The sequence below is a fragment of the Pogonomyrmex barbatus genome, unplaced genomic scaffold (genome assembly GCF_055798465.1).
Source record: "Pogonomyrmex barbatus isolate J1 unplaced genomic scaffold, ASM5579846v1 scaffold11, whole genome shotgun sequence".
NCBI classification, from domain to species: Eukaryota; Metazoa; Arthropoda; class Insecta; order Hymenoptera; family Formicidae; genus Pogonomyrmex; species Pogonomyrmex barbatus.
The window spans coordinates 5964409-5990027 of record NW_028297107.1 but is presented as its reverse complement, the minus strand read 5'-3'; the positions used below and the strand labels follow the sequence as shown (position 1 = coordinate 5990027).

Genomic DNA, 25619 nt, shown 5'->3' with positions numbered 1-25619 from the left:
TGAACAAATTTCATAATTATAAAAAGTACGGGAAAAAAAAAATTAAAGAAATGCCAGTGAAGTTGCTATGTGAATTCCATCTGTATTTTTACGAAATCTCAAAAATTTCGCCATTTGTATCAACGGAGGTTCGCGTCGGAGATTCGCGTCGTTCACGCTCGATGGTGCCACGCGCTCGATGCTGCTGCCCCCGCAAAGCTCCCCCGGACTTTTTCTACAGCTGTGTTGAGCCATAAAATCAGCCATTACTCCAACATTTTTGTCGTGTACGAGCGGCCACGAGCGGTACGCAATGAGAAGATCGCGGTCAAGTTGCTGAGCACCAGGTGGTGAGTAAACGTGGATTCGCAACACGATCACGCGCGAAAGTGTCGTAGGATCCATTCGCCGTTGTCGATCGCGACGGCCAGTCTCGGGCGATTTTGCCAAATTCATGCCCGCCATCTTTGTTGCGAGAGCTCTCCGTTGATACACACATCGCGTACGAGTACACTCGGTGCGTGTACTCGTTGGAGCTCCTCCTTTTTTTTTTCCTCCCGACAGTCGCCTGTTTCATCCCTTCCTCGCGCCGCGGAATTATTCGCGATCTGTATCGGTGACGGCCTTGATCCCCCTTCAAATTCAACTGCGTTACGAGCTCTATCGAATTCGCGAAATGGTCTCGGAGTTAGTCTCTCTCTTTCTTTCTCTCTCTCTCTGCCTCTCTCCTTTCCGTTCTCTCCCCTTTAATACGGAGGAACAAGAGCTTATTCGATACGTTAGGGACTCGCACTTTCTCTGAGTTCAGAAACATCCAGAGATTTCCATGGTGACGATTGATGCGTTACGAAACGATTATGTAGGTGTTGCATACACAAGTGCATCAGAGAGAGTCTTCCTAGAAGACTCTATACATACATACACACGTGTTTTATATATATATATATATATATATACATATATCAATATATACATATATAACATATAATATATCAGCTGGTAGTTGAAATTTCGTGGAATCCCGTCATTCAGTATCGACCGGGATATTCGTGCAAGTGTTTATTACCGACAACTAGCCTTCAATTTACAATAACAATTGTACGCATTTGTTTAAATCCAGCGTGCATAATGTATTTGACTCGCAAAATTGATATTGAAGAAAAATAGTCTTCCATTTCAGCACGTCCCCTCCTATGTAGTTCGGACATTTAAATATTGCGTTATTTGAGAGCAAATGGAGTTTTATGCATTGTACAAGCGAGGGGAAAGTCAATTTTAGCAAAATAATGTTCTGACATTTATAACTTCTAATGAGTTTTTTAATCTTCTCTGAATGTCAAGTTGGATTATGAAGAATTAAAAGTGAAAACTTGTGCGTGCGGAATCCTATTCATTTTTTTAATGTTCAATTCTATCATTAGACATCAATTTTAATGTCGAATTAATTTATTTTTTATCTTTTCTAATTCTTGGAATTAAATGCAGATAAAAGTTAAATCAAGATTAAAACTAATATAACATTTTATTGGAAAATTACATTATAGAAATGATTTAAAAAGCATTAGAAACAGAAAAACCCTCACCTAGAATCTCCATTTAGAAATTTAATCTGCAATAGAAATTTAATCCACGTTGATTAAACGTAAACCGAAACGGAACGGATAGATCGATATAAATTAAAAACTCCGCGGAAGAATTTCGAAAAAGTGTGGCTGGCTTCGTGCGATGTTTCGCGAGATGCACGTGAATCTTGGAGCAGAAAAAAAAAACGGAGCTACGATGATCGACATAGGATCGCCCCGGCTCCTTTCCCTCCACCCGGCGTTCTCCTCGTTTGCGCGTGTCCGCGAAATTATTACCAGCCGGTCCCGGTCGTTGACGATCCTCACGTCAGACACGCGGGCACGTGCGCGCCTCGTCGTCGTATCGTACATCGGGAATGCGAGAAAGCGAGAGTGCTATATCGATCCGCTTCGCGCGAGGTCTACCTACCTCAACCCTAACAGCGGGGCATCGTCGGTGTACCGTCGAACAACGACTCGCCCGATGCCCACTGGCAGCGACTACGTTGTTATCCCCCCGCCCCCCTGTCCCCCCCCTCTCTCTCTCTCTCTCGGTGGATTTTTGAGGACCGTCTTCCGTCCCGATATCATTTAACATCCGCCATTTCGTAATATTGATCAATTCTTCGAACATGATTTCGTACCCTTACGTACCCGATCAATTTTTGTCCATATCTATTAATTTTAATCGCGATTTCATTTATAATGAATCCTTAGATCTAGAAGAAGATAGAAGGAAAATTAAATCGAGATAAAAATTAATCTACTTAATTGATAGAAATGAATATGAGTTTTATGATATTGCTCTTTGTTTGATAGAATTGAAGTTTCTTTCGCAGAAGCAGTAAATATATGGCTGATTCTGAACTCTTATGATAATTTGAAGACGTGATAATTATTCACAAACTCGGTGGTCTCTCTCTCTCTCTCTCTCTCGAATTTTCTTTAATGATTATCGTCGAACTTATTAGAATTATTATTATAAAGCATAATTATGAGAACAAACGGTACTGGCTCGTTATCAATTATTCGGAACGAAGTTCTCAGGTATAAAACTTTAAAAGCTTATGTCAGTATATTAACTCTCTTTTGATTTTACCTTAGTACTTTTATATGAAGAATAATAGAAAGAATCGATGACCTCATTTTGTGTAATTGCATTTTTCTTAGAATAGAACCGCGTAACTTTTTTATATTATATCGATTGTTCCCATATGTATGAAAGTTTTTATTCATGCTTCTATGCAAAAAACATAAAAGTATTAAAATAAAAGGATAAAAATATTAGGTACAATCTCAAAAATGCTCGAATTTATGAATATATTTTCCGAGAGAATCGAACACACACACACACACACACACACACACACACACACACACACACACACATATATATATCTCTTTTGTTAAGTATTGAAGAAAAAGGAATTGATGCAGAGTTTTTCGACTTGCTTTTCATTGGAAAATAATTTATGTAATTGTGAAATATTTAGTACACATTTTTTATATTAAAATATTTTTATCGGTCCTTTGAAATTAAAGAATTATTAAGACTCTCTCAACGCAAAAAATTCAGACGCTTAAGTTAAGGGTTAACAAGATATCGAAAAGTTTCCGCGAGTACATTGACCCGTACTCGCATCGATCGGCTCGAGGCGCCACTGCGTATCAAGTACAATTTTCAATTTTTTTTGTTCAACAAATACACACAGATTTAGACGTAAATCGGAAAAAAAAGAGAATAAAAAAAAAACCGCTAGATTGAAGAAAATCCTAAGTATCCAAATACGATTACACGAATAAAATCATCTCGATACAGGAGTAGCAAAAATCGGTTCTGATTAATTGAAATGCAAATGCTAAATAAAAACGTAACGAACATAAAAAAATAATGAGAAACATAAGAATACAATCTTCTTAATTCGTTTTTAATACACTATGGAAAAAACTTAATTGATACGATATTTAAAGACTTCATTGAATTCAGGCTAAAGTTACGATTTATTAAGCGAGACCCTCAGCCATGGACACCTTAACTTGTTGAATGGATCATTAAACCCGTCATCTCATACTCTAAATCGAAGAATGTAAATGTGTCTGAGAAAGATCCCCCGTGACCGCGCGACATCGTCGTCGTCGCCGTCGCCGTCGCTGTCGGGTAGACGCACGAGGTCCTCCGACGTGTCTACGCCGGTGGGCTGTTTTGGGCGGGCGACGCAGCGGCTGTGCGCAAAAAGTGACGGCAGTCAAGTTCAAGGCCACCGACGTCTCCAACCTCCTGCCCCGCCGCGCCGCGGCTCCCGTCGCGGCCGCCGTCGCCTTCAGCCGCCCGCCCGCCCACCCACCTACCCACCCACTCACCTATCACCGTTGTGATATACACACATCGGCGCGTCTGTACGCCAGTAGCGTATCATGCCCGAGGCCGCCGCACTCGCTCGCAAGATCGAGCGATTCTCCGGGTTGATTCTCGAGCGCGCGACACGCGGCGCGACGGTACGATACGAGGGAGTGTTTCGCTCGATCGATCTACCCCGTTGCCGCGAGGGAAAATTCAATTCGTCGTCCGCACGTAAATGCCGCTCGGCACGAGGGTCCGGATTATTTGAAACACAGATTCCTCGCGGAACTGCGCGCGCGAATACCGCACTTTACGAATTGAATTGAAAGGGAAGAGGAAAAAAAAATTCTTACGAGCTCGAATCTAAAAATTGCCTTTGAAATAGATATGCTTGCGGAGGAGGGGGAAATATTTTTTTTATTTATCAGCGAAAATAAATTTGCGAGACGCGAACGAATGATTTTATGAATATATAAATAACTCTTATGACCATTGCTAAAGTGAAAGATACTTAATTGTAAGAAATAATTTGTTAAGATGCATACACAAAGAGAAATTTATCTACACACACACACACACATACGCATACGCGCGCGCGTGCGTTCATTTATCATATACTATACATACATATTTATACATATATTTATATACAAATACATATATAATTTTATTAACATAAAAATATATATCTGCAAATGTATTTGTCTAGAGTCTGGAAAAATATTTTATGTCTGCTATTTCCTCGCTTCTCGGAAAGGGTGGAGCCTGTTGCGAGGACGAGAGAGAGAAAGAGAGAGGATATAAATCAGCGTATATAGAGAATATACGAAAAAGCCGCTTCGAGTTGGTACGATAAAGCGCGAGCGGTATCAAGGTGATACGGGAGCCATAATGTTAATGACCGATTGCCCGTGACCATGATTTTATCCAAAATGACATTGCATGCAACGCTTGAGTGAAAAATGGTAACATCTGTGTTGTCAGACCGAGACAATCGCTACGCCTTATCGATAAATGCGATAAGATGAAAATACTTCGGTGTTGCCTAATACGGTGCAACTGCACGATAGATATCACACACATACCCATCCACACATACGCATTTTCAGATTAAGAGCCATAATTATTTTATATAATGAAACATAATATCATTTACTGTGCGCGAAACTTCGATGCAAACGTCAAAAGACGGTACGATAAAAATTAACGGATGAACAAGCAATACGAATAAATACATGGAAAAATTTGAATAATAATATGAAAATTGTTGGTATTATCGTAATAGGACTGTTTCATTGCATGTATCTTAACAATAATGTAGTATAATTATTATATCCGTTATCGATATATCCGCATTACATGAATGAAATCATTAAATGTTTTATTAACATTAAATTATTTTCGAATGTGCATAGCATGGCGTAACGATCCCATGTTATTATTGTTATGCCATGTAATTATCAATATTTCCTTATCTGAGGCCAAATAAATACATCGTTTAAAATGTGTATTGCGTGAGAAAATACAGTGAAGAATAAAATTTGCCTCGACTCTCTCTCTCTCTCTCTCTCTCTCTCTCTCTCTCTCTCTCTCTCTCTCTCTCTCTCTTTCTCTTTGTCTCTTTTTTTTCTTAGTGCAATGCAATTCTTGAATCCGTCTAGATATATACGAAAAGAAGACAGATATAATACAGGTTGTATTTTCAAATTCCGTCATATTCCGGAATGAGCTCTCTCTCTCTCTCTCTCTCGAATGAGCACCGATTACAAAACTTTTTTCGAGGGGAAATCTGCTTTTCGTAGATTCGGAATCGTGACTCTCAGTCACGAGAGGACACACCCCACGTCATCCCACGCTTTTGCATTTCGGGTGCGTTCCTCCGTCGACGAGGGGGATTCACTCGGTGAAAGATCCAGATCGGTGGTCCCTGACGATGGTACGACGTTGTACGCGACGCAGCTGCGCGGTCTCTCCGCGTTCCGGGGCCTTCGTCTCGCATCGCCGCCGCGTCGCGCCGGTCCACCTCCGTGCATCGCCGCGCGCGCGGCGGATTCACTTAACATCGCGCCGATGTGTTTAGCGCCTTCAGTCGCGTACGGCGCGCGTTGCCGTGAACGTCGTGGTGCGTTGTCTTCGTCCTCGTCCTCGTCGTCGTCGTCGTCGTCGTCGTCGTCCTGTTCGTCGTCGGTACGCTCTGGCAGCGTGCGGTGTAAGTATTTTGTATCGCGCGGGCGGCGCTCGCCGCGACGCGACGTGACGTGACGTGACGTGACGCGACGTGACGTTACGTGACGTGACGACTCGATCGGACGAACGGTGCCGTGCGTCGCGATTGCGCCAGTCCCGATTGGCGCGGGAGGAGGTGAGGCACGCGTGAGAAAACGGAGTCGGGCGTGCATTTTTCGGAGTGTCGCGTGGGACGAGGACGAGGCCATGGACGCGTGGATGTACGACGTGGTAAGTGCCGTGTTACAGCACCTAACCGATCCTTCTTCTCCCTCTCTGTCTCTCTTTCGCTATTTTCCCCTCTTCGTCTCTCTTTTTCGCTCTTCCCCGCGCGATCTCGTGGCTTTGTTTACGTGACGTGCAGCGTTGCGCAGTGCCGCTCTTACCTTTCTCCTCAGCCCTTTCGGATCGAATAACGGAAGTGACGATCGTGCGTTGGCGTTTATAATAAAAAAAACCTCATCACTCCGTTTCGTTCGCGGATGTAGTTCAGGTTCGTACTGCTCCGGAACGTAAAGCGACTCGGAGTTATTGACGTGATCTCCGCGATCCTCCGTGATCTGCCTCACCAACGCGTGATGTCATTCGTGTTTTATGCGTAAAACGATGTAATATGTAAACGTGATACGACGGATGAAGCTCCGCCGTGGAAACGTTCGTGAAGTTCGCGTAAATAATATTTATGCATTAACGTTTTAATAGGTGCGAACGTGTATTACCTAAGGCCCCCGAGCCGTCGCCCGCGTCTCGTGACGAGTCGGTCGTTACGTTACACAACCCGTGTCGAGCTGTTAGATAATTCATCTCGCGTCTCGCGACTAATCTTTGCGCTCCCCGGTTTGTCGGTCTCTCGGGAATCCTCTGACAACGGCGATCCGCCGGGGATTCCGCGCGGGATAAAATTTCGGAGGGGAAAAATTCAGCGGCGATGGAATTACGATTCCACGCGAGGCGTAACGTTTCTTTGCGTCGCTTGCATCCCTTTGAACTTTCGGTACTTAAAGCAGGATAGATATTTGCGGACGATGGTGGAAGAAAGGACGGGAGATTTAAGTGCAAAAGATACAACGTAAGTGCAAGCGAAATAGATCTATAAATATATACTCCAAAAATCCACCCGCAGTGATCTCGGGGACCGCGGAAATTGAAGTGTTTTTCGGCGCGCGCGGCGCTCCGAAAACATCGGGGAAAAAAATTGTTTGTTATGATCCGCGCTCATACGAGCGATGTTATATCTCGAGCTTTCTTCGCATGCCAGGCAAGTGTGTCTTTTTTTCCCTCATCCCTGCTTCGCTCTGCTCTTTGCTTTTTCATCTTTTTTGTTCGCCCGCTTTCCCGCGGGATCGGTCGACGCCTTTAATGACGAACGCTTTGTTGGTCGACGGTTAACGATCGGAAGGAAGATCGAAATCCAAATCGGCCTGAATCGGTCCGTTTAGCGGAAAGAAGAATTTCCACGTATTTCGTGCGAATTGCGTGTGCGAGTGTGAATTCTATAAACTGAAATATATTTGGGAGAAATTGTAAGGCAGAAGGGAATAAGGGAGATGTACTTTTTTTTATCTTTTTTTCTATCTATTTCTATTTTATTTTCTTTTCTTTTATCCGCATGAATCAGAAGATATAATCTTTGACTATTCAGAAATCAGTAAATAGAGAAAAAAAGAATACCTAATCCTTATCTTTTCTAGTCTTTTAATATTTATTTTGGCCGAATTCTTAACATTTGAGATACAGTTGTTCTTGATTATTTCTCTTATTTTTATGTAAAAAAAAAAATGGGATTTTAAAATGTTTTAATTGTTTAATCTTCTATCAGAATAAAAAGAGTGATAAAAAGTTAGGAAATTCCAAAATCGTGTCCTTGATACAAAAAAGTACGAATACAAAAAATTTAATTATTAAAATAATTTAATACAAGAAAAGTATGAATTTAAAAAATAGAAATAATCAAAAATAACAGTCTTATTTATACTTTTAATATTGACTTGGCACCAAACATTTCGGTATAATAGAGTTCGCTGGAATGTACCGACGTGAACATCGCGCGATACATGTAATAATCACACGTATTTCACGATAAAAAAAAGAGGCAGCTGCTAAGCGGCATCTTTTCGGACGATAAGGAGACAATGCAAAAGAATGCCCGGTGTCATATAGATCAATTGCGTTGCTTACGTGAGTGCGCCGAGATTTATGGTTGTGACGACACGCACACTCGGATGCTATCCTTCACATCTCATTTCGCTATTGTCTACTCGGGATGTCCAGAAAGCTTCGGAATTTCTCTTCGTTCGATCGTACATTTTTAGGATGATTTCGAGTAAGAATGGATAAGCCGATTATTCCCGATAATTGGCGAGCAGAAAAGGGATTTTAAATTATTTCTTCTCAATTATAAACATTGCTCAATGTTTCGCAAAATGGAATCTTGTCTTCCTAGTTGGTGGTCAGGAGGTGTCAAGTAGCGAAGTCGAGAATCTGTCAACGATTTATTTGTTCAATGGAATCGTGACGAATCCATTTGAAAAAAATGGATACTTCACTAGCGCGTAAAAAGTTATCGTGTATTAAAAGGCATTTATAGTTTGGATTGGAGTCAGTATCGTTGACTTCTAATATCGCTGTTTTGATGATACTTCATTAATGTGATATACGGTTGCGCGACTTTCGAGAGCGGTTCTCGACACGTTTTTCTCTCAAATGGACGTCAACCATGAACGATACGTGCTTCGTTTACTCTTCATCAACATCGTGATTTTTACGCAATTTCATGAGTGCGTGAGATGTCACGGGCGGTGGGATATCACGCTTACGTTATCGCGTAACGTTTTCGCATGCAACGCGAGGTCTAATCTTTATTAGGCGCGAACTCTCCGCCCGGTCCCGATACTTTGAGCGAGATAATGATCCTACAACAACGGATGCTGGTTCGTCTCATCGCCCTCACCCGATTGACAAGGGGTTAACGAGGAATTCGTGCTGACGTTTGTACATTTGGAATATACGAGCATGTGACTGAGATCCGTGTCGCCGAGCGATCCCTTAATGACTGGCCATTCCTTCTTATCTGCAATTCGACCAGAATAATTTTTGGGAAATCGAGAAATGACATCATTTCAGAAGGACTGAAAATCGAAAATGAAAGAGAAGGTTCGGAAGACCTTGTACAATCTAATTATCCCGCGAGACGAGTAATTAAGTTAAGTAAGGTGTCCCGAACTCTTAAATGTCGACTCATTCAAACATCACGTGTAAATTGCATCGACTGGAATAAAAATAAAGCCGCTGAATTGGAGCGGGAACGTCGCGGACGTTCGAGTTTGATAGAAGAAAAATATTCATCGCGAGTTGCGTCAGCGGATATTTTCAGAGCTTCGAATTTTTCCGGCTTTGTAAAAATCGGCATGCTTACCGCGATTGTAATGTAAAATTTATAAACTGCCGTACCGTCTTGAAGTCATGCACATGCGCGATCAGCTGACATGATAAATGAAAATATGTGCATTTATATTGGCCATATTATGTATATTATATTTTATTAATGATTTACGAGGATTTCCACTTGAGCGAACGAGCGAGCGAGAGAGAGGGGAAGTAAGATGTAAAATTTTAATTGTGTCAAAATAGCGGCTCATATAATTCAGTCATATATTTGTTATTTAATTAATTTTGAAAATTAATAATTATTCTAATAATCACAATAATTATCAAAAATACTTTTTGTTACATAGAAATCTACCACAGAGAACTTATTATTAAGGAAATTATTATAAGGAAAAAGGAAACAAAAAAAAATATTAAATTTGCAAACAATTATTTTCTCCATTGAATTCGATGTCGAATAAAATTAACGATCGAAGATCTTTTTTTTTCAAAAATCGGGAAATCCACTTTATTCGAAGAAGAGACGTTAAAATCAGCGGCGGAGACTGTCCTGATTCGTGAAAGTTGTTACCCGAATCTTAACGTAACTTAATTCCCGTAACTTCGTCGAACGGATCGATTCTGCCCGCCTGTATCTACTGTGACAGTAATTTGGAGCGTTAATGTAATTAATTGAACGGAGTGTGGGGATTAGCGTTGGGACGTCCGCGCGAATTCTCGTTGGATTATTGAAAAAGACACGGTGTGTTACGACACACCGCTAGTTGCGCATAAACAAGCGCTGGCGGGTAGGAAGCGGAACGTGGTCGTGATAGAGTAGCAATGCGAAGGTCGTCGTTACGCGATACACGTGCACCGCGATCGTTGCCGATGCACTCTTGCGTCCTCTTGCGTCCGCGTTGCGGAAAGAGAGACATTAACAGTACGCGAGTCACTGTTTTGTGATTCCTGATATGTTCCTTAGTCCCCTTGGTCCAGGGATTTAATAATGGGAGGAGAGGAGAAAGAAGACTGCCCCGTTCTGTCCCTTTGTTCAGTTTTTTTTTTTTTTTTTTTTTTTTTGATTAAAAAAATATTTAATGTAGACATAGCAAACATTTAGCTTGGAGTACAAATGAATAATTATAGCTGTAATTAGCTTTTAATGTTTTATGTAAAGCGACTACTCTTTCTGATTCTGATGTAGAACTCGTAATACCCGATGTAATGATGTACCGATGACGGTGTGCGTATTTTACATATATTTATTTGTACGGTCATTAAATTACGTCTTCATTAGAACATATTTGTTAGTGTAATCAATTTTGTTTATGATTTTTTCATGAAGTGATTTTCTGAAATAGAAAATGAGAAGTTTTAATAATGTTCACTCCGGTGTGAAAAACAGGAACTAATAATCATTGTAAATGAAGTGTTAGCAATACAATGACATAATTATGGAAATAATAGTAAACGATGATAAGAACACGAAAATTTAAAAATAAAGTTGTTACTTCAAAATTCATGGAAGATTAAAGATAAAAAAATTTATATACAGGATATAAATATAAATAAAAAGCGAAACATTCATCAAATACGATTTCTGCAATATCTCGAGAAAAAATAGACAAAAGAAAGCCGATGTACATTAAAAAAATATTTTATTGAAAACTTATATAAACAAGTTGCAGATTAATACGAACGTCTCTAAATTTTGTTGAGTTTTAAAATATTATATTTCTCTATCAAATTTTTTTTAACTTTTTGTTCAGCAGACTTGTGCGAGATAAAACACATCACATAACTACTGAATTTTCTTAAACATTTTCGATAGGCGATCCTGATGAACATAAAAATCAATCGATTCATAAAACCGAAATGGAATAATTTTATATACATTTAACAGCTAGATTATAATGACACACCTTGAATTTTAAGTCATTTTGCGTAACAGTATCCAATTATTAATGCGGTATAAAAATATCCTTCTTCTTTTTATCGAACTGTTGTGTCGTAATCGTTTTTTAACGCAGCATTTTTTTCACGAACTCTGGCTCAACATCTCGAGTTGGCTCAAAGTTAGAGCCTACCTGTCCACCGATTATTTCGAATATTGTCCAAGGTTAGGATTTGTGCCCCTCTCTCTCTCTCTCTCTTCCCCCATGCCCCTCCCTCTTTCTATCTCTATGAGATGACGTCATCGACGTCTCGTGGCCTTAAACTTGACTCCCCTCCGAACATCTCGCTCTGCAGAGCGATTATTATCGTTCCGACCAGCGATACGACTCGACATTGAGCCATGTCGCCGCTAGTTGATCGGCAAGGCCTATCTTCCGACTGATCCGTTCACCGCGAATTCAATTTTACCTGAACCCCATTGCTCATCTTTATGTCGAGTCCTGAAGCGGTTCTTAAAGCCCACAGCGTATAAAAAAACTTCGCACTAATCAATAATTATAGTATGTGTGTGTGTGTGTGTGTGTGTGTGTGTGTGTGTGTGTGTGTGTGTGTGTGTGTGTGTTATATTATAATTATATTATTACTATATATATATATATTGTAATAATATAATTATAATATATATAAAACACACGCACGCACGCACTACATTATTTTATATATATATATATATATATAAAATTATTAATTAAGTATATATATATATATATATACTTAATTAATAATTATAATAATTTATAATTAACAATATTTTAATGAAGGAGATCAAAATCTTACACATGAAACAATCGAAATTATCTCCACCTTTTTCTTTTTAATAATGTGCGAGGAGACTAGATTAAATCAAATCTTTACAAATCTGACTGGAACCTACTCATTTTCTTCCTCTGCATATAACGTAAGTGAAACTCATACTCTTTAAGATGAGAGATCTTTTTTTTAATAATGTATGAGGACTATAAAAGAGTTTTAGTGAAACTTAACGTTAGCTGCGCTCGGTTAGGAGTATCACGCGAAATTATAATTTAGATATCTCGAAAATAAAAGATAGCGAAAAGCGCTAAATCTCTACTTGACTGAGATAGGCGCGGCTCTCGCTTTAAATTCTAGGTCCTCTCGCTTCTAAATCCTTAAAAGATTTAGGAGCTCATGAAGATCCAAGACTTGAAAGATTCAACGGGAAGTCGATACGTCCACGTCGGATATATCCCGAGGCAGCCGGGTTATTCTTGCCGCTGTTTTAATACTCCGATATTACACGGCCGTGTTATCGCGTTATTTTTATTGGATAAGATCGATGCGAAATCGGAGCGTAGTTCCCGCCAAGGCCCCGGCCTTGACCGCGACCCAGGGTCTTCATCCTCCAGGAGGATCGATCCGCACTTTTCGCATTCTAATTCCGTAACCACCTACGTGCATACATATGCCAGCGATATTCCGGACCGCACGCGCAAGCGGGCAATTATAATAATTCACATAGATAACGTCCGTCGACTTGTTGCAACCGGAATATCGAGTACCGCCGACACGTCCGCGGATTACCAATGCCGCGACAAAGGAGAGAACCGCGCGCGAGAACCGTGATCCATAAAAATAAAAATACACCTGACCGTTACAGGAAAGACGCGCGAGCCCCTTCCAAGATTCTTTTTTTTCATTTTTATCCGAAGGGAGCGACCGATATATCTCTGAACCACGCGTGCGACCGCGTTTTTTCGCGAAACGGAAGCAAGAAGAGAGAAAGAGAGAGAGTATCTTCTGGTACGCGAAGGCCTTCTCCTATTTTCGCGAAAACGATTTACGACTATTTGTTTGCGATCGGCGATCGCGAGCGCTCTTCTCCTGAAAATCGCAACCGCGCGTTACGTCACACGCGCTCATTATGCAATTCCGCGCGTACGCCCACCAGGCGCGCGAATCCCGGAGAGGCTCAGGCGTTATGCGACTGTTAATGCGAATTGTGCACTATCGGCCGATATCGCACCTGGCAACAGATACGGAGCTATTTATTGACCGATGTTAATCGCGACGTTATCTTAATTTGTGCAGTGTAGGCGATACCGCGCGCGCGCGCGCGCGCGCGTGCACCCGATCGTTTATTTCGCCCGATCGTTACACCGACGCTGCCCGATTCGCTTCTGTATCGACGTATATGATCAATCTTCTCTCCCGATGATACAGATGAGAGCGTAAAGTTCAAGGAACCTTGATATCGCATACAGAAAAAAAAAATTAATCTTATATCAAAATTATATATATAAACAAGAATGTTATCATTTTTCTTAGAACAATTTTACTCTTGATTTGATTGAATTTATATCGATGCAAGTATAAATATTCTCATATAAGCAATAATATTATAATTTTCATACAGAAGATTTTAATTTTGAGTTGAGCATAAATATATACTCGCATCAATACAAATTCAATTAAATCTAAATTTTTTTAAAAAATTATAATATTCTTGTTTATATTTTTCTTGATTTAAGATTAATTCTTTGATGCGAGGATCTTAGTCTTTCAAAATCAATGAGTAATTTTTCAATCAGGTCTCATCATTACGGTGATTTCAGAAATTAGTTATTTGTTACAGGATGATGACATGCGAAGAAATAGGTTAATCTCGATAATGAGATTTTTATATGTTTGTAAAATTTATATATAAGATTCTTTTATGGCATCCAAGTGAATGTGATTCCAATATGAAGCGGAGCGATCTATTGAAAATCTTTCATTTATTCTGTGATTGCGTGCGATTAATTTTCACTTTCAATCTATCGTGATATTGAAATTAATAATGATTTTCCACCTCGCTCGCGAAATATCTAGGAGATAAAAATTTTTTATTATTTCTTCTGTTGCATTGCGTGTCGTGTGTTTCTGTGCACGTGTTATCACTTCCGTAACTTGATTCCTAGAGTTACGATGTGATTCCTAGAACTCTGAAGTTCCTCGTATGATTAAAAGAAGATATCGAGTGTTAACTCCAAGTTTTTATTACGTCAAGATCAGCAATAACGTTTTCTTTTTATTTTTATTTCAATCAAGTTCAAACAGAAAATTTTTCAGGGTGAAATTACAACCCCCATAGATCCTCGAGGAGGATCTCGTTTAATTTAATTAGTTTTTAGTTGCTGTAATTTACTCTTTTTTTTTTTTTTTTTTTTTTTTTTTTTTTTTTTTTTTTTTTTTTTAAATGTGTCTAGACAAGACACGTTCTCTTATCTCGGGAAGGGGAAGGACTGGAGTCTTCAATTATATTGCTATTCTAAAAGTGGAGTGTTAAGTTGTCAGAGGCGTCGGTAATAGCGTCAGGATCGCGCATCGTGGCGCGTCGGCGCGCAGGCGGAACGGGGAGTCACGGACGTATAGGCAGGAAGGTAGGACAGAGGAGGAGATAAAACGAGATAAAACGAGATTGAGAGGCCCAAGGCCGTCGTTGTCGGCCGTTTCCGCCGGCGCTCGGCGTCTAAAATTGCGATGGCGTGGCTCCGCGGCCTTCGCGAACGCGGTAGCTTCTCGCTCTCTCGCAGAAAAGTCAAGTTCAAGGCCGGCGAGAAGCACACCGTGGCGTCGCTCTCTCTCTCTCTCTCTCTCTCTCTCTCTCTCTCTCTCTCTCTCTCAGACATCCCTCTTCCTCCTCCATCTCCCCCTTGTCTTTTCCCCATGTCCGCCTTTCGAGCACTCAATCGAACGAAACGCGGAGGGAGGCCAACACTTACGCAACCCTCTCCCCCCTCCTCCCCCGTGTGCGTGCAACCTGTCCCGCTAGAACACATTGGAACAAATCTAGGGCCGGTTGCACCAACGGTCCATGCTAAATAAGCTCGCTTTCGGCCGAGATATCTCTCTCTCTCTCTCTCTCTCTCTCTCTCTCTCTCTTCGCCCTTCTTAGATTTATGAGATATCCTTTGCGCAGCGAGGGAGCTGGCTCCGGAGATCATCGGTCTCGGTGTTATTGATATTGCAATCAAGGATGAACAAGCCGTAATTTGTTCCTCCCACCTGAAGGAAAAGGAGTACCAAATGGAGACCAATGTGGTACCAAGCAATTCGCATCGTTTTGGACCCGTCGTTCTCCGCGCAGGTTTCAATTCCGCGGCGCGTTAATTCCGTCGTCGTCGTCGTCGTTTCCGTTTCCAAGGTCCGCTTCGAGATCGCTCACGAGAGAAACGACGCCGCAAAAAATCCACGACGGTTTTCGCGATTTAGACTCTGCACGGTTTCCGATCTCTCGCCTCAGAGACTCGATTGCGAATTCAGATCGAGTCCGTCGAATGGGGAGCGCGCGAGTTCGCGTCTGAAAAAAAATCAAGTTCAAGGTCGACTAGATGCTGCTTCTCCTTCCCTTCCGTCTGCGAGTCTCGCTTTCTGCTGGCACACGACACATGATGCCGAACGGAATGGAAGGGAGGGGGCAGTGAGGGGCGAAAGGGGGCTTACGCAATCCTTTCACCGTTACTTTGTTTAGCAACGCCCTAATCTAGGGCGCAGTTATCTCATATTAGCGTCCAGCGTCGTCGAGTCGCTGCTTTTTATTACGTCACACTGCTAGATTACAAGATATTTTATTGTGCATTTATATGCAGAAATTAATCAACAAATATCTCTTTTTCCCTTTATTCTTTCCGTCCTCTTAAAAACGTTTCATTAAAGACCAAAAATTTCCATATCAGTTTTTGCTTCCTGTCCGTCCAAAGTTAAATTTACATACATATCCTTTTCCACAAAAATCCACAGAAGACACTACATTTTTAATAATTTTATTTTGTTAAAATTTAATTAATATTTAATGTATTATTTAATACATTTTAATATATATTAAATATTAATATATTTAATATATTAAGATCCGATTATTTTTTTTTTTTTTATAATTCTGGCTGTTTACGTTTTTGTACTCTTGAATTTGCCTATTTCCGCGCGCAGATATCGTTTTTGGCTTGAAAACGCTGGAGTGCACAGGAATTAATTGGGAATTCTCAGGCGGTTTTAGCGATATGGACAAAAACGGAAATCGATTTATGTTTTGAGCCGAAGTTTCGGCTCAACCGACGTCTTAAACGACTATAGAATTACCGTCCAGTCAGCAACCGCGTGTGCTTCTGGTAATCGTATCCCATGTTCGTGTATGATAGTGTTTACACACGGCTCGTAACGACACAGAGATTCTCAATTTTTGCATTTTCTGCCGAATTCGAATTATTACCGTGTGCTCCGAGAAGACCGCACGCAAGACCGACGGGGTTGATCCGCGATCGCCAGGATTGGCATTGGGTGGCAGTACCGCGAATTCTCTGAAGTCAATTCTAAAAATGCTCGAGGCGTTGGCCATGCTTAAATATAGCAGGCACAGAAAAAAAAAATGCAGCTTCCCTCATGCTGCAGAGAGAAGGCGGCGGATGACCGCTCGTTCGCCTTCTTGCGCTAAGAATCCATCATTTTTATCGATCGCCAATGTTCGATCCAATGGGCGCGATCTCGGAATACGATGTATTATTGCCAAATATATCACGGAAATTTTACATTTTCCTTTTCTCGCGCTTCCAACAGGTCTGTATGATGTCTGATGCTCCCTCGGAAAGCATGATCGGAAATAACAGGATGCCGAATATCAAGCAGGAAATCGATAACCCAACGACGCCCACGCAAAATTATCAAGTGTGTTCGCCGACCACGACTCTTCAGCAACAGGAGGTATTGAAATTGTTCAAAGAACTTCTCAATTCGTCGACAAATATACAGCGTTCCTCTCTCTTATCACGCTAATATCGTCGCATTATAATCCACTAATAATCTCTCGAATTCACATAGATGAAGTATATCCAAAAAGAGCTTTGAGGTCTTCAAGAATCTTTTGTTGTCGAAATTATATTCGGAATTGGATTTCGCGATCGATACTCATTCCTTCTTGCATTGAGAGCAAAAGTAGGAATTTCTTACAAAACTCTTTGAACTTTCTTAACTTGTTTTCACGCGTTTCTTCTTTTATGATAGTTTTTTAATGATATGATTTTAATGATATTTTTTTATAATATTTTTTTGATTGCCTCATCTTAATTGTTATTTCAATCACGTTTTTTTCCAGTCGATATGCACAAAGTTGGACATCGCAACGGATTATGGCGGTAGCAGTGGCAGTCCCGATAGTCCAGAGATGCATCATTGTTCCTCGACGACGCAGCCATTGGGAACTCCAGAGGTGCGTGATCGCGTCCCGATAACGTTTCTCCATAGACAATGAGTTTACATTAGGGATGATTTATATTTGAACTGCTGTGAAGAATTGTTATCGTTTCCACAGGAAGGCGCTAAGGAAGACGATATGGTACCCAGGAGGCTTTGCCTTGTCTGCGGTGATGTTGCCAGCGGTTTTCATTACGGTGTTGCTTCGTGTGAGGCGTGTAAAGCTTTCTTCAAGAGAACCATACAAGGTAAACGAGTTTATCGATTTCCGTAACACTCCGCAATAATTCGTCCAGATAGCACCAAGGACTATGTTAATATGCATTTTCGATCGTATGATATTTGCATACGTACAATATATTCCAGACGATATATTTGGACGCTCTTGTGATAATAGTCGTATTTGAAGACCAATTGGTGCTATCTGGGGCAAGAGACTGCGTATATTACGATAAAATAGCCAGTAATTTTACAGGAAACATAGAGTATACTTGTCCAGCGAACGGCGAATGCGAGATAAACAAACGAAGACGTAAGGCGTGTCAGGCGTGTAGATTTCAGAAATGTTTGCGGCAAGGAATGCTGAAGGAAGGCGTGAGATTGGATCGCGTTCGAGGCGGTCGGCAAAAGTATAGAAGGTCCACCGATCCTTACACATCGACCAAGAGCGTCACGCTAGAAGGTACTTGCTTTACGCTAATGCAACTTTGCGCCATATTTGTATCGATTCTATCATATAACAAGGACAGATATTTACTAAGGATAGAGATCGTCTCTTTTAAAAGACGATTTATATTATTAACTTTTTTTTTTTAATTATTTAGTGTTTCATGCTAGCGTACCGAAGGCAGATTCTGCTGCAAAAATAAGTAAGCTGCTAAGTAATCACGCGTATTTCTGTACGATGTTGCAATTTGTTTCATTAACTTGTTATTTCAGTTTTATAAAATAATAATATTAAGGCTCTGGTATAAAATATAAATTGATAAAAATGAAAGAAAGCCAATGAGAGTCAATACGGTAATAGGTAGGTAATAAATTGTGTTATATAGCATATAAAATGTACATAAAATTCACAAACGTTTTGACTCCGGATTTGAGTCTTCTTCAGTGCCAAATTAAATAAGATAAAATCATTTTACTTTCAGAATTTTAATTCCTTTCTTACAATAATTTGATAAAAATTATTTAAAGCTTGGTTCTTACTATTCTTTATTGTTTTATTTATATTATAAATTTAAACTTAATTATTTCGATAATCCTTTCATGGAATTTTAAATATAGTCTCTTTACAATATTTTGATGATTTTTAATTTTAACATTTTGATCCTTGCATCATGTTCTATTATCTTAACTGCAAATAAAAGAGTGACATGAATATTACTGCTATATTTTGATCCTTGCATCATGTTCTATTATCTTAACTGCAAATAAAAGAGTGACATGAACATTACTGCTATACAATAAGACATACTTTTAAGCTTAGATGCACTGAAGAAAACCCAGGATTGAAACGTTCGCGGATTTTATGTACTTTATATATGGCATGTAATATAATTTATTTATGCATTTATTACCCATGTTGGCTCCTATTGGCATTCTTTTTTTTCATCAATTTAGTTTTATAACTTATTACATCTTTCCTTGTTTCTTTAACGCTTGTAAATTTTCATTTATACAGCATTTACTAATTTAGTGGCATTTTAGCCTTGCCTTAGGGCAATTTAAATAAAGAGACACATTGTGTCTCGTCTTTTGCAGATAACAAGATTATCGAGGCTTTGGCAGCCTGCGAACCAGATATACTTCAAGTATCCAATGTTCCAAGTACGCTGGAGGCAGATCAAAAAATCCTCGGACAGTTGTCTGATCTCTATGATCGAGAATTAGTCGGTATAATCGGTAATTATCAGTTTGCATATTATTAAGCAGTTATGCGCGAAATTTCCTTTATTACGCTGGATGCTTAATCTGTTTTTCTTGACAGGTTGGGCTAAACAGATCCCGGGATTCGGCAACTTGGCGCTGAATGATCAAATGCGGCTTTTGCAGAGTACTTGGGCCGAGATATTAACCTTCACTCTGGCATGGAGAAGTATACCTAACACCGGCAAATTGAAGTTCGCGCAAGATTTTATTCTTGACGAGAGACTCGCGCGCGAGTGCCATTGCATGGAGCTTTATACACATGTAAGAATAATTTTTTGCAAAATTTTATGTAATTATATAGTTTAATATTATTAATTTTTTTCGATAATCAAATATAAAAATAAATGTTTATTTATATACACTAATACATATAATAATTTAATAAAACAATAAAGAAAAATTGCATGTTGTGAAACCATGAAGAGTCATCTTATTTTCATTTTTTACAAATTTATATAAAATTAAACATATCTTATTTCTTTTTTGAATAGTGCATACAAGTCATGGAGAGGCTCCAGCGATTGAGTTTAACGCGAGAAGAATACTACGTGCTGAAGGCATTGATCTTAGCGAACAGTGACGCTCGGTCTGATCATCCTCAGGCGCTATATCGTTTTCGAGAATCGATCTTGGTTTCTCTTTCGGACTGTGTATCAGCGGTACGATCGGTCCAGGCACTCCGCGCTATGCAGAATATGCTAATAGTGCTGCCCAGTCTCAGACAAGCCGATGGAGTTGTCAGACGTTTTTGGTCAAATGTGTACAGAACGGGCAAGGTACCAATGAACAAGCTCTTCGAGGAGATGCTGGAGAATGTTTGTTTGCGATGAGACATGTTGGTTGTCGCAAATTTATTAACTCGACGCTGTACCGTTGTTTATCGTAAGCTAACAATGTTTACCACCATCGTGATTATATATTATTGTATCGTTATTTCGGGCATGTTCGGTGTGCCGTTGAGTTGCTGAAGACATTAATGAGTGATAGGTGGGTGATAAGTGAGTGATAAGTGGGAGGGACAAAGATTCTCGAGATCCTTCTACAATTCTTTTTATTTTCTAATGAACTCGCGAGTTTTTATTATGATTTTTTTTTTCTTTCTTTTTGCGTGCGAAGAGAGGACGATGAAAATGGAAGTTTCTTCAGGCAGTGTCTTCGGTGATTCATGTTGTGATTCACGAATCGTTTTCTAACACGGCAGATGCGTGTATAATCTTTATTCAAAGTATCCAAACTTTCCTTTTCGAGTACCCCATTTACAGGTACAGAAAGAAAGAAAGAAAAAGAAACAAAGGAAAGAAAGAAAAGGAAGGAAATAGAGAAAGATATAACTTTTACGTTGGAACATGCAGTACAAGATGCGAGAAGACTTTTTCAGAGTACTCATTTTTAGGATAGGCGTAATATGGAAGCCAATCGTCGGCTTTATCATTCAATTACCAAATAAAGTGTTTCCGTTTGATCATCACGATCGTAACACTAAACATAGTAATCAAATAAGATGTAATAACTGTGGGTGTTTAACGTCGTAGTATGATTAAATACTGTTGGTATTGAGAATCAACAATCAAAATTATTGTTATTAAACATTTTCTCCGGATGTTACTATTCTCTTAATTATTGTTGTGTTTATTTTTTTTTTTTATTATTTTTTTTTTGTTTTACTCACCGTATCCTAATGGGGGCGAATATCATCTCGTGCATTCTCAACACGATATGTGTATATACATGTTTAACAGTTTATACACACACACACACACACACACACACACACACACACACACACACACATTTTATATATATATATATATATATATATAGAGCCTCTTTTGCAGTTAATACTTGTAATTATAATAGTTTAAATGTGAAAAGAAATTGAATAATAATCGATATATTTGTGATAGTTGTATTGAACATCCATAGTTATAGCGATGTAGAGGTACGTCCTTGTACATTATCTTAGAATACATCTTTGTACAATGTAAAATGGATGCGAGAAAGCGAACGAAACGAAAATAGCGAGTAGGTTGGCTGCATTGTTTCTTGATCATACTGCTTTTACTAAAAAAACAAATTCAGATTTTGTATTGGAAGTATATTTTAAGGATTTATTGGCTAAGTTACTGCCAATAACTATTATCGTGCTGACGGTAGAAGTGTTTACCCGGTTGTTGAAATGATCGCGTTATGTTGTTTGCTCGTGCCACAAATAAAAAGAGCAGGAAAATATATTATTGCTAATATATAATTATTAATATTATTATTATTTTCACATTTACATTATTACTCTCGTTATATTTACATTGCTAAATGATTAATATTACCATTATTATTATATCTATTCAGGGATCTTTATTATCTAGTTATCACTAATTATTATTATTACGAAAATCAGCGAGCATGATATTACTGTTGCATTAACGCGCGATTATAACGCTTTTCATGCCGAAGAATTTTTTAAGGAGAGAACGAGAGCCATACGTAGAAAGTGAGTAAGTTCTATAGAATTTCGTTTGACAATTATTAGCCGCGGACCTAGAGCGATTTTTATCACGCTAATAATTATTTGAAGTTCATTTAGCTTCTTGGAATTAAAATGGGAGCTCGATAAATGACTTAGGAAAACATTTGCTAAACAAATATGGTAGAGTTCAAGTTCAGTAAATTTCGCTTATTGATCATTTTTTGCTTTTATTCATTTCTTAGAATCAAAAATTTACTTATACAAAGTTATGCACTCTTTCAAATAAAAAAATTATTTCTTTCAGAAATCAAAGTGATAAAAATCGTGTATGGATCTCGTATTCACCATCGTGAAACTATCGTCATGAATGTAGAATGTAATAGAGTCAGAACAATTTATTTTTTCTCAATATTAAGACGACGTCATCCCTTTACTCTCCTTATCTTCTGCAGCTTACAAGCTTCTTTCTTATTCTTTCTGTATTTAAGTAAGTGGAAAATAATTTGCGGCATGTATCTCGCACTCGCGTTTTTCTAGTAATTCAGACTAATTTTCTTGGATAATTAACGTAGTAAAAAAAACAAAAATAAAGAGAAGAAATGGAAATCGAATTGCAGATTATGCCGAATCTTTTTCGCATTTTGTTCGAATAGTCAACGAGTTTTTCCCTTTAACTGTGATATTCGCGTTAATTGAGCACGTTGGATTTCCACTATCTCTGGAATCGATTCGTAGAATTAGCGTTTCCTTCTTTTTCCCTTCGTTATTGAATGCGCGCGTTGAAGAAATCGCGCGGTGATGTTAAATTGACATTCATCGATCCGCAGATCCCTTTAAAATTTCCGTCTTGTTCCATTTCCTTCCACTTGAGAGACAAATCAGATTATTTTTGTTGCATTTCCTTTTGTGCATATTGAAAAAAAAAAGAAATAATTGTCAAATATTCTGTTAAAATTCGTAACTAAACGCATTTGATAATTTTTTTCAATGCAACACGTTGCCGATTTCGTCTTGATTTTTCCTTCTACTTTTTTCCGTTAAATTCTGAATTCTGAATCCTGCAAGTTCTTCTCTGTAAGCTTACTAACTAAATTAATTACTAACAATTGTGCAACTCTTGTTATTTGACGTCGCAAAGTTCCCCTGTGGCCCTCGAATCGCGCCGGCGCGATAGATATAGAAAGATTTTTAACGCGGACCTTACATGATCAATAATACTGATCAGTAATATTGGATCAATAATACTGACAGTATGCATTAATATTTTTACAATCTTATATTTTATGATCAGTATTATTGATATTTCAGCTCAGTTTTATGTAGTATACATTAGCCAATTTAATCTTGAGAAAAAAAAAAGAAAACAGATATATAAAAGCTCTCCAAAAACATAAAATAATACACAAAAATATACAGAGTGTTTTCCGTAACTCGATCATTTAGAATATTTCTGTTGTTTTTAATAATATGAAAAAATATCAAAGGGAAAAATAGTTCGTTTTGAAAGGGCAAATATTATGATAGGCGGCGGGATTATTTTTTTAATGCCTATTATTATATATTATTATATTACGAGATTTTATGTTTAATGTCATCATATTCTATGTATTTAAATTTGTTTTTTTTTTTTTTGTAAATTTTATTATACTAATGAAAATATACCAAAAAAATAACCATACCATACCAAAAAAAAAAAACATTAATGATCTCGAAATGATCAAGAAAACATCTGTGTACTTTGTCATTATATTGTGATATATTTGTTATTGTGGAATTATACTGTTAAAAATATCACGTACTTTCTTCACATAATCAATGTAATCAGTATCACTGTCAATACTCCTACATACAATACTGATGCTCGAGAATCAAAAAATCCGCATCGTTGTCAATATTTTATATCAATCCATCAATATTAACTACACACGATCAATAATGTTACTACTTTGTTGATACTGATAATATTATTGGCCGTGTAAGGTTCGTATAAGAGCTTTTATAAGGGCAAATATTTTCACGTGTATCACTTTTATCGAGAAAGGATAGAGAGGAAGAGAGAGGAAAAGAGAGAGAGAGAGAGAGAGAGAGAGAGAGAAAACGTCAGGTATTTTTATGCAACTGATTTTTGTGCGAGCTGCCGGATTATGAGGTCTCATATTTTTTCGAGCATTTTTCTTTGTACATATATAATCACCGATTCGCCATGGCGGTAGAATCGTAGTCTCAGGGTTGCAAGCAAGCAAACACGATACAAAAACGTAGACACAAATAGTTAAGCGTGCGATATATCTGTCAGACATTATAGAGATAGTAATAACGATAGATTTAAACGAAAGGGAAAAGAACAGAGCGTTGAGGAAGCGAAGAAAGCAATTGGATTACCACGTGATACAGCAAGTATTTCTTGCGGGAATGAAAGGAGAGCGAAAGAGCATGGATCCAGATGGAATTATCGATAATAGCGTAATAAGTAACGAGACGAGTTGTAGCGGAACGATTAAGCTTTTTTTCTTTTTGTGATGAACGAAGAGTATTCCTCGAGATCTTGAAGCGAAACTCGCGTTACGAAACTTGCGCACGTCGAAACTCTCTTCCAATTTGTTTAGGACACCCGCGATTTGTTGTTTCGTCGAGATCTGGTATTGGAAGATGATCGAGAGATATAGTTTACGAGATCTACGTCTGGAGGTGCGAAATGAGAAAATTGTTTCGCGAAATGAAAAATCATGCGACGCGACGTGACTCTCTTCTTTCCCGATAGTCAGGAATAGGGGATGATTGTATTTTAAAGCCAATGATTCGTGGCTAAGTAAGTTCCTTCGACGGCGGAGATCTTGCCCTTTTAACTTTGCGCCGCGAGAACGCGTCCGCATTTTGAAAGCGTATTTTATATATATTTTGTTGCATTAAAAGTATATATACGTACGAAATGTGGTACGGGCGGGGCAGGCGGGTTGCGATTTTTTTCAATTTTTTTTTTTTTTTTTTATTTGTAAAGCGGGCTGTTTTTGTAAATGAATAAAATCTTGGCGATCGCACCTCTTCGAGTCCTTTAATTTTATTGTAATATAAAAGTCAAAATTGTTTTGTCTTTTCGTTTAGTTTTGCGTCTTATGTTTCGAGTCATCGCTTTTCCTTGTCTCAAGTCCGATGTGATTTGCGTCTGTAATAAGAAGAGAGATACTGCTTCTACGATAATTATAAATATGTATGTACGTAGATACTTTGTAATTATGATGCGGTAGATTCTATACATAATTTTTATATATATGCATATTGGGAGAGAGAGAGAGAGAGAGAGAGAGAGAGAGAGAGAGAGAGAAGATGTACAGTTCGGTGTGTATCTAAAAAGAAAAGTGAGGCCGAAGAGATAACATCATCGATGCAATGCGATCGCGAGCAGCATTGCAAAATCACATGATGCGAGTTATTAGAATAGTCTGTACAAGAAAACAAGAATAAAAGAGAGAGAGAGAGAGAGAGAGAGAGAGAGAGAGAGAGAGAGAGAGAAAGCGTGAGTGTGTATTAATTAAGATGACGATATATCTACAACGAGATGCAGAAAATAAATCAACAAACGATACGCTGTATGGAACTACCTCGGTAA

At 38.7% G+C, this 25619-nt stretch overlaps 1 protein-coding gene across 8 annotated transcripts; it reads left to right on the top strand.

Annotated features, from left to right (window-relative positions):
• Positions 1 to 79: 79 nt before the first annotated feature.
• ERR (estrogen-related receptor) lies at positions 80 to 25619 on the top strand. Of its 8 annotated transcripts, none has more exons than XM_089070866.1 (9): positions 80 to 329; positions 16987 to 17130; positions 17522 to 17635; positions 17738 to 17867; positions 18080 to 18301; positions 18444 to 18488; positions 19354 to 19521; positions 19607 to 19809; positions 20040 to 25619. In XM_089070866.1, exons 2-9 carry the CDS (start codon positions 16993 to 16995, stop codon positions 20376 to 20378), a joined length of 1359 nt encoding a protein of 452 aa, XP_088926992.1. In that variant the 5' UTR covers positions 80 to 329; positions 16987 to 16992; the 3' UTR covers positions 20379 to 25619. The 8 variants fall into 8 exon arrangements, with proteins under 8 accessions (XP_088926992.1, XP_088926990.1, XP_011644937.1 ...); XM_089070864.1 differs by lacking the exon at positions 80 to 329 and adding an exon at positions 5723 to 6339; XM_011646635.2 differs by lacking the exon at positions 80 to 329 and adding an exon at positions 5737 to 6339 and having other exon boundaries at positions 19381 to 19521.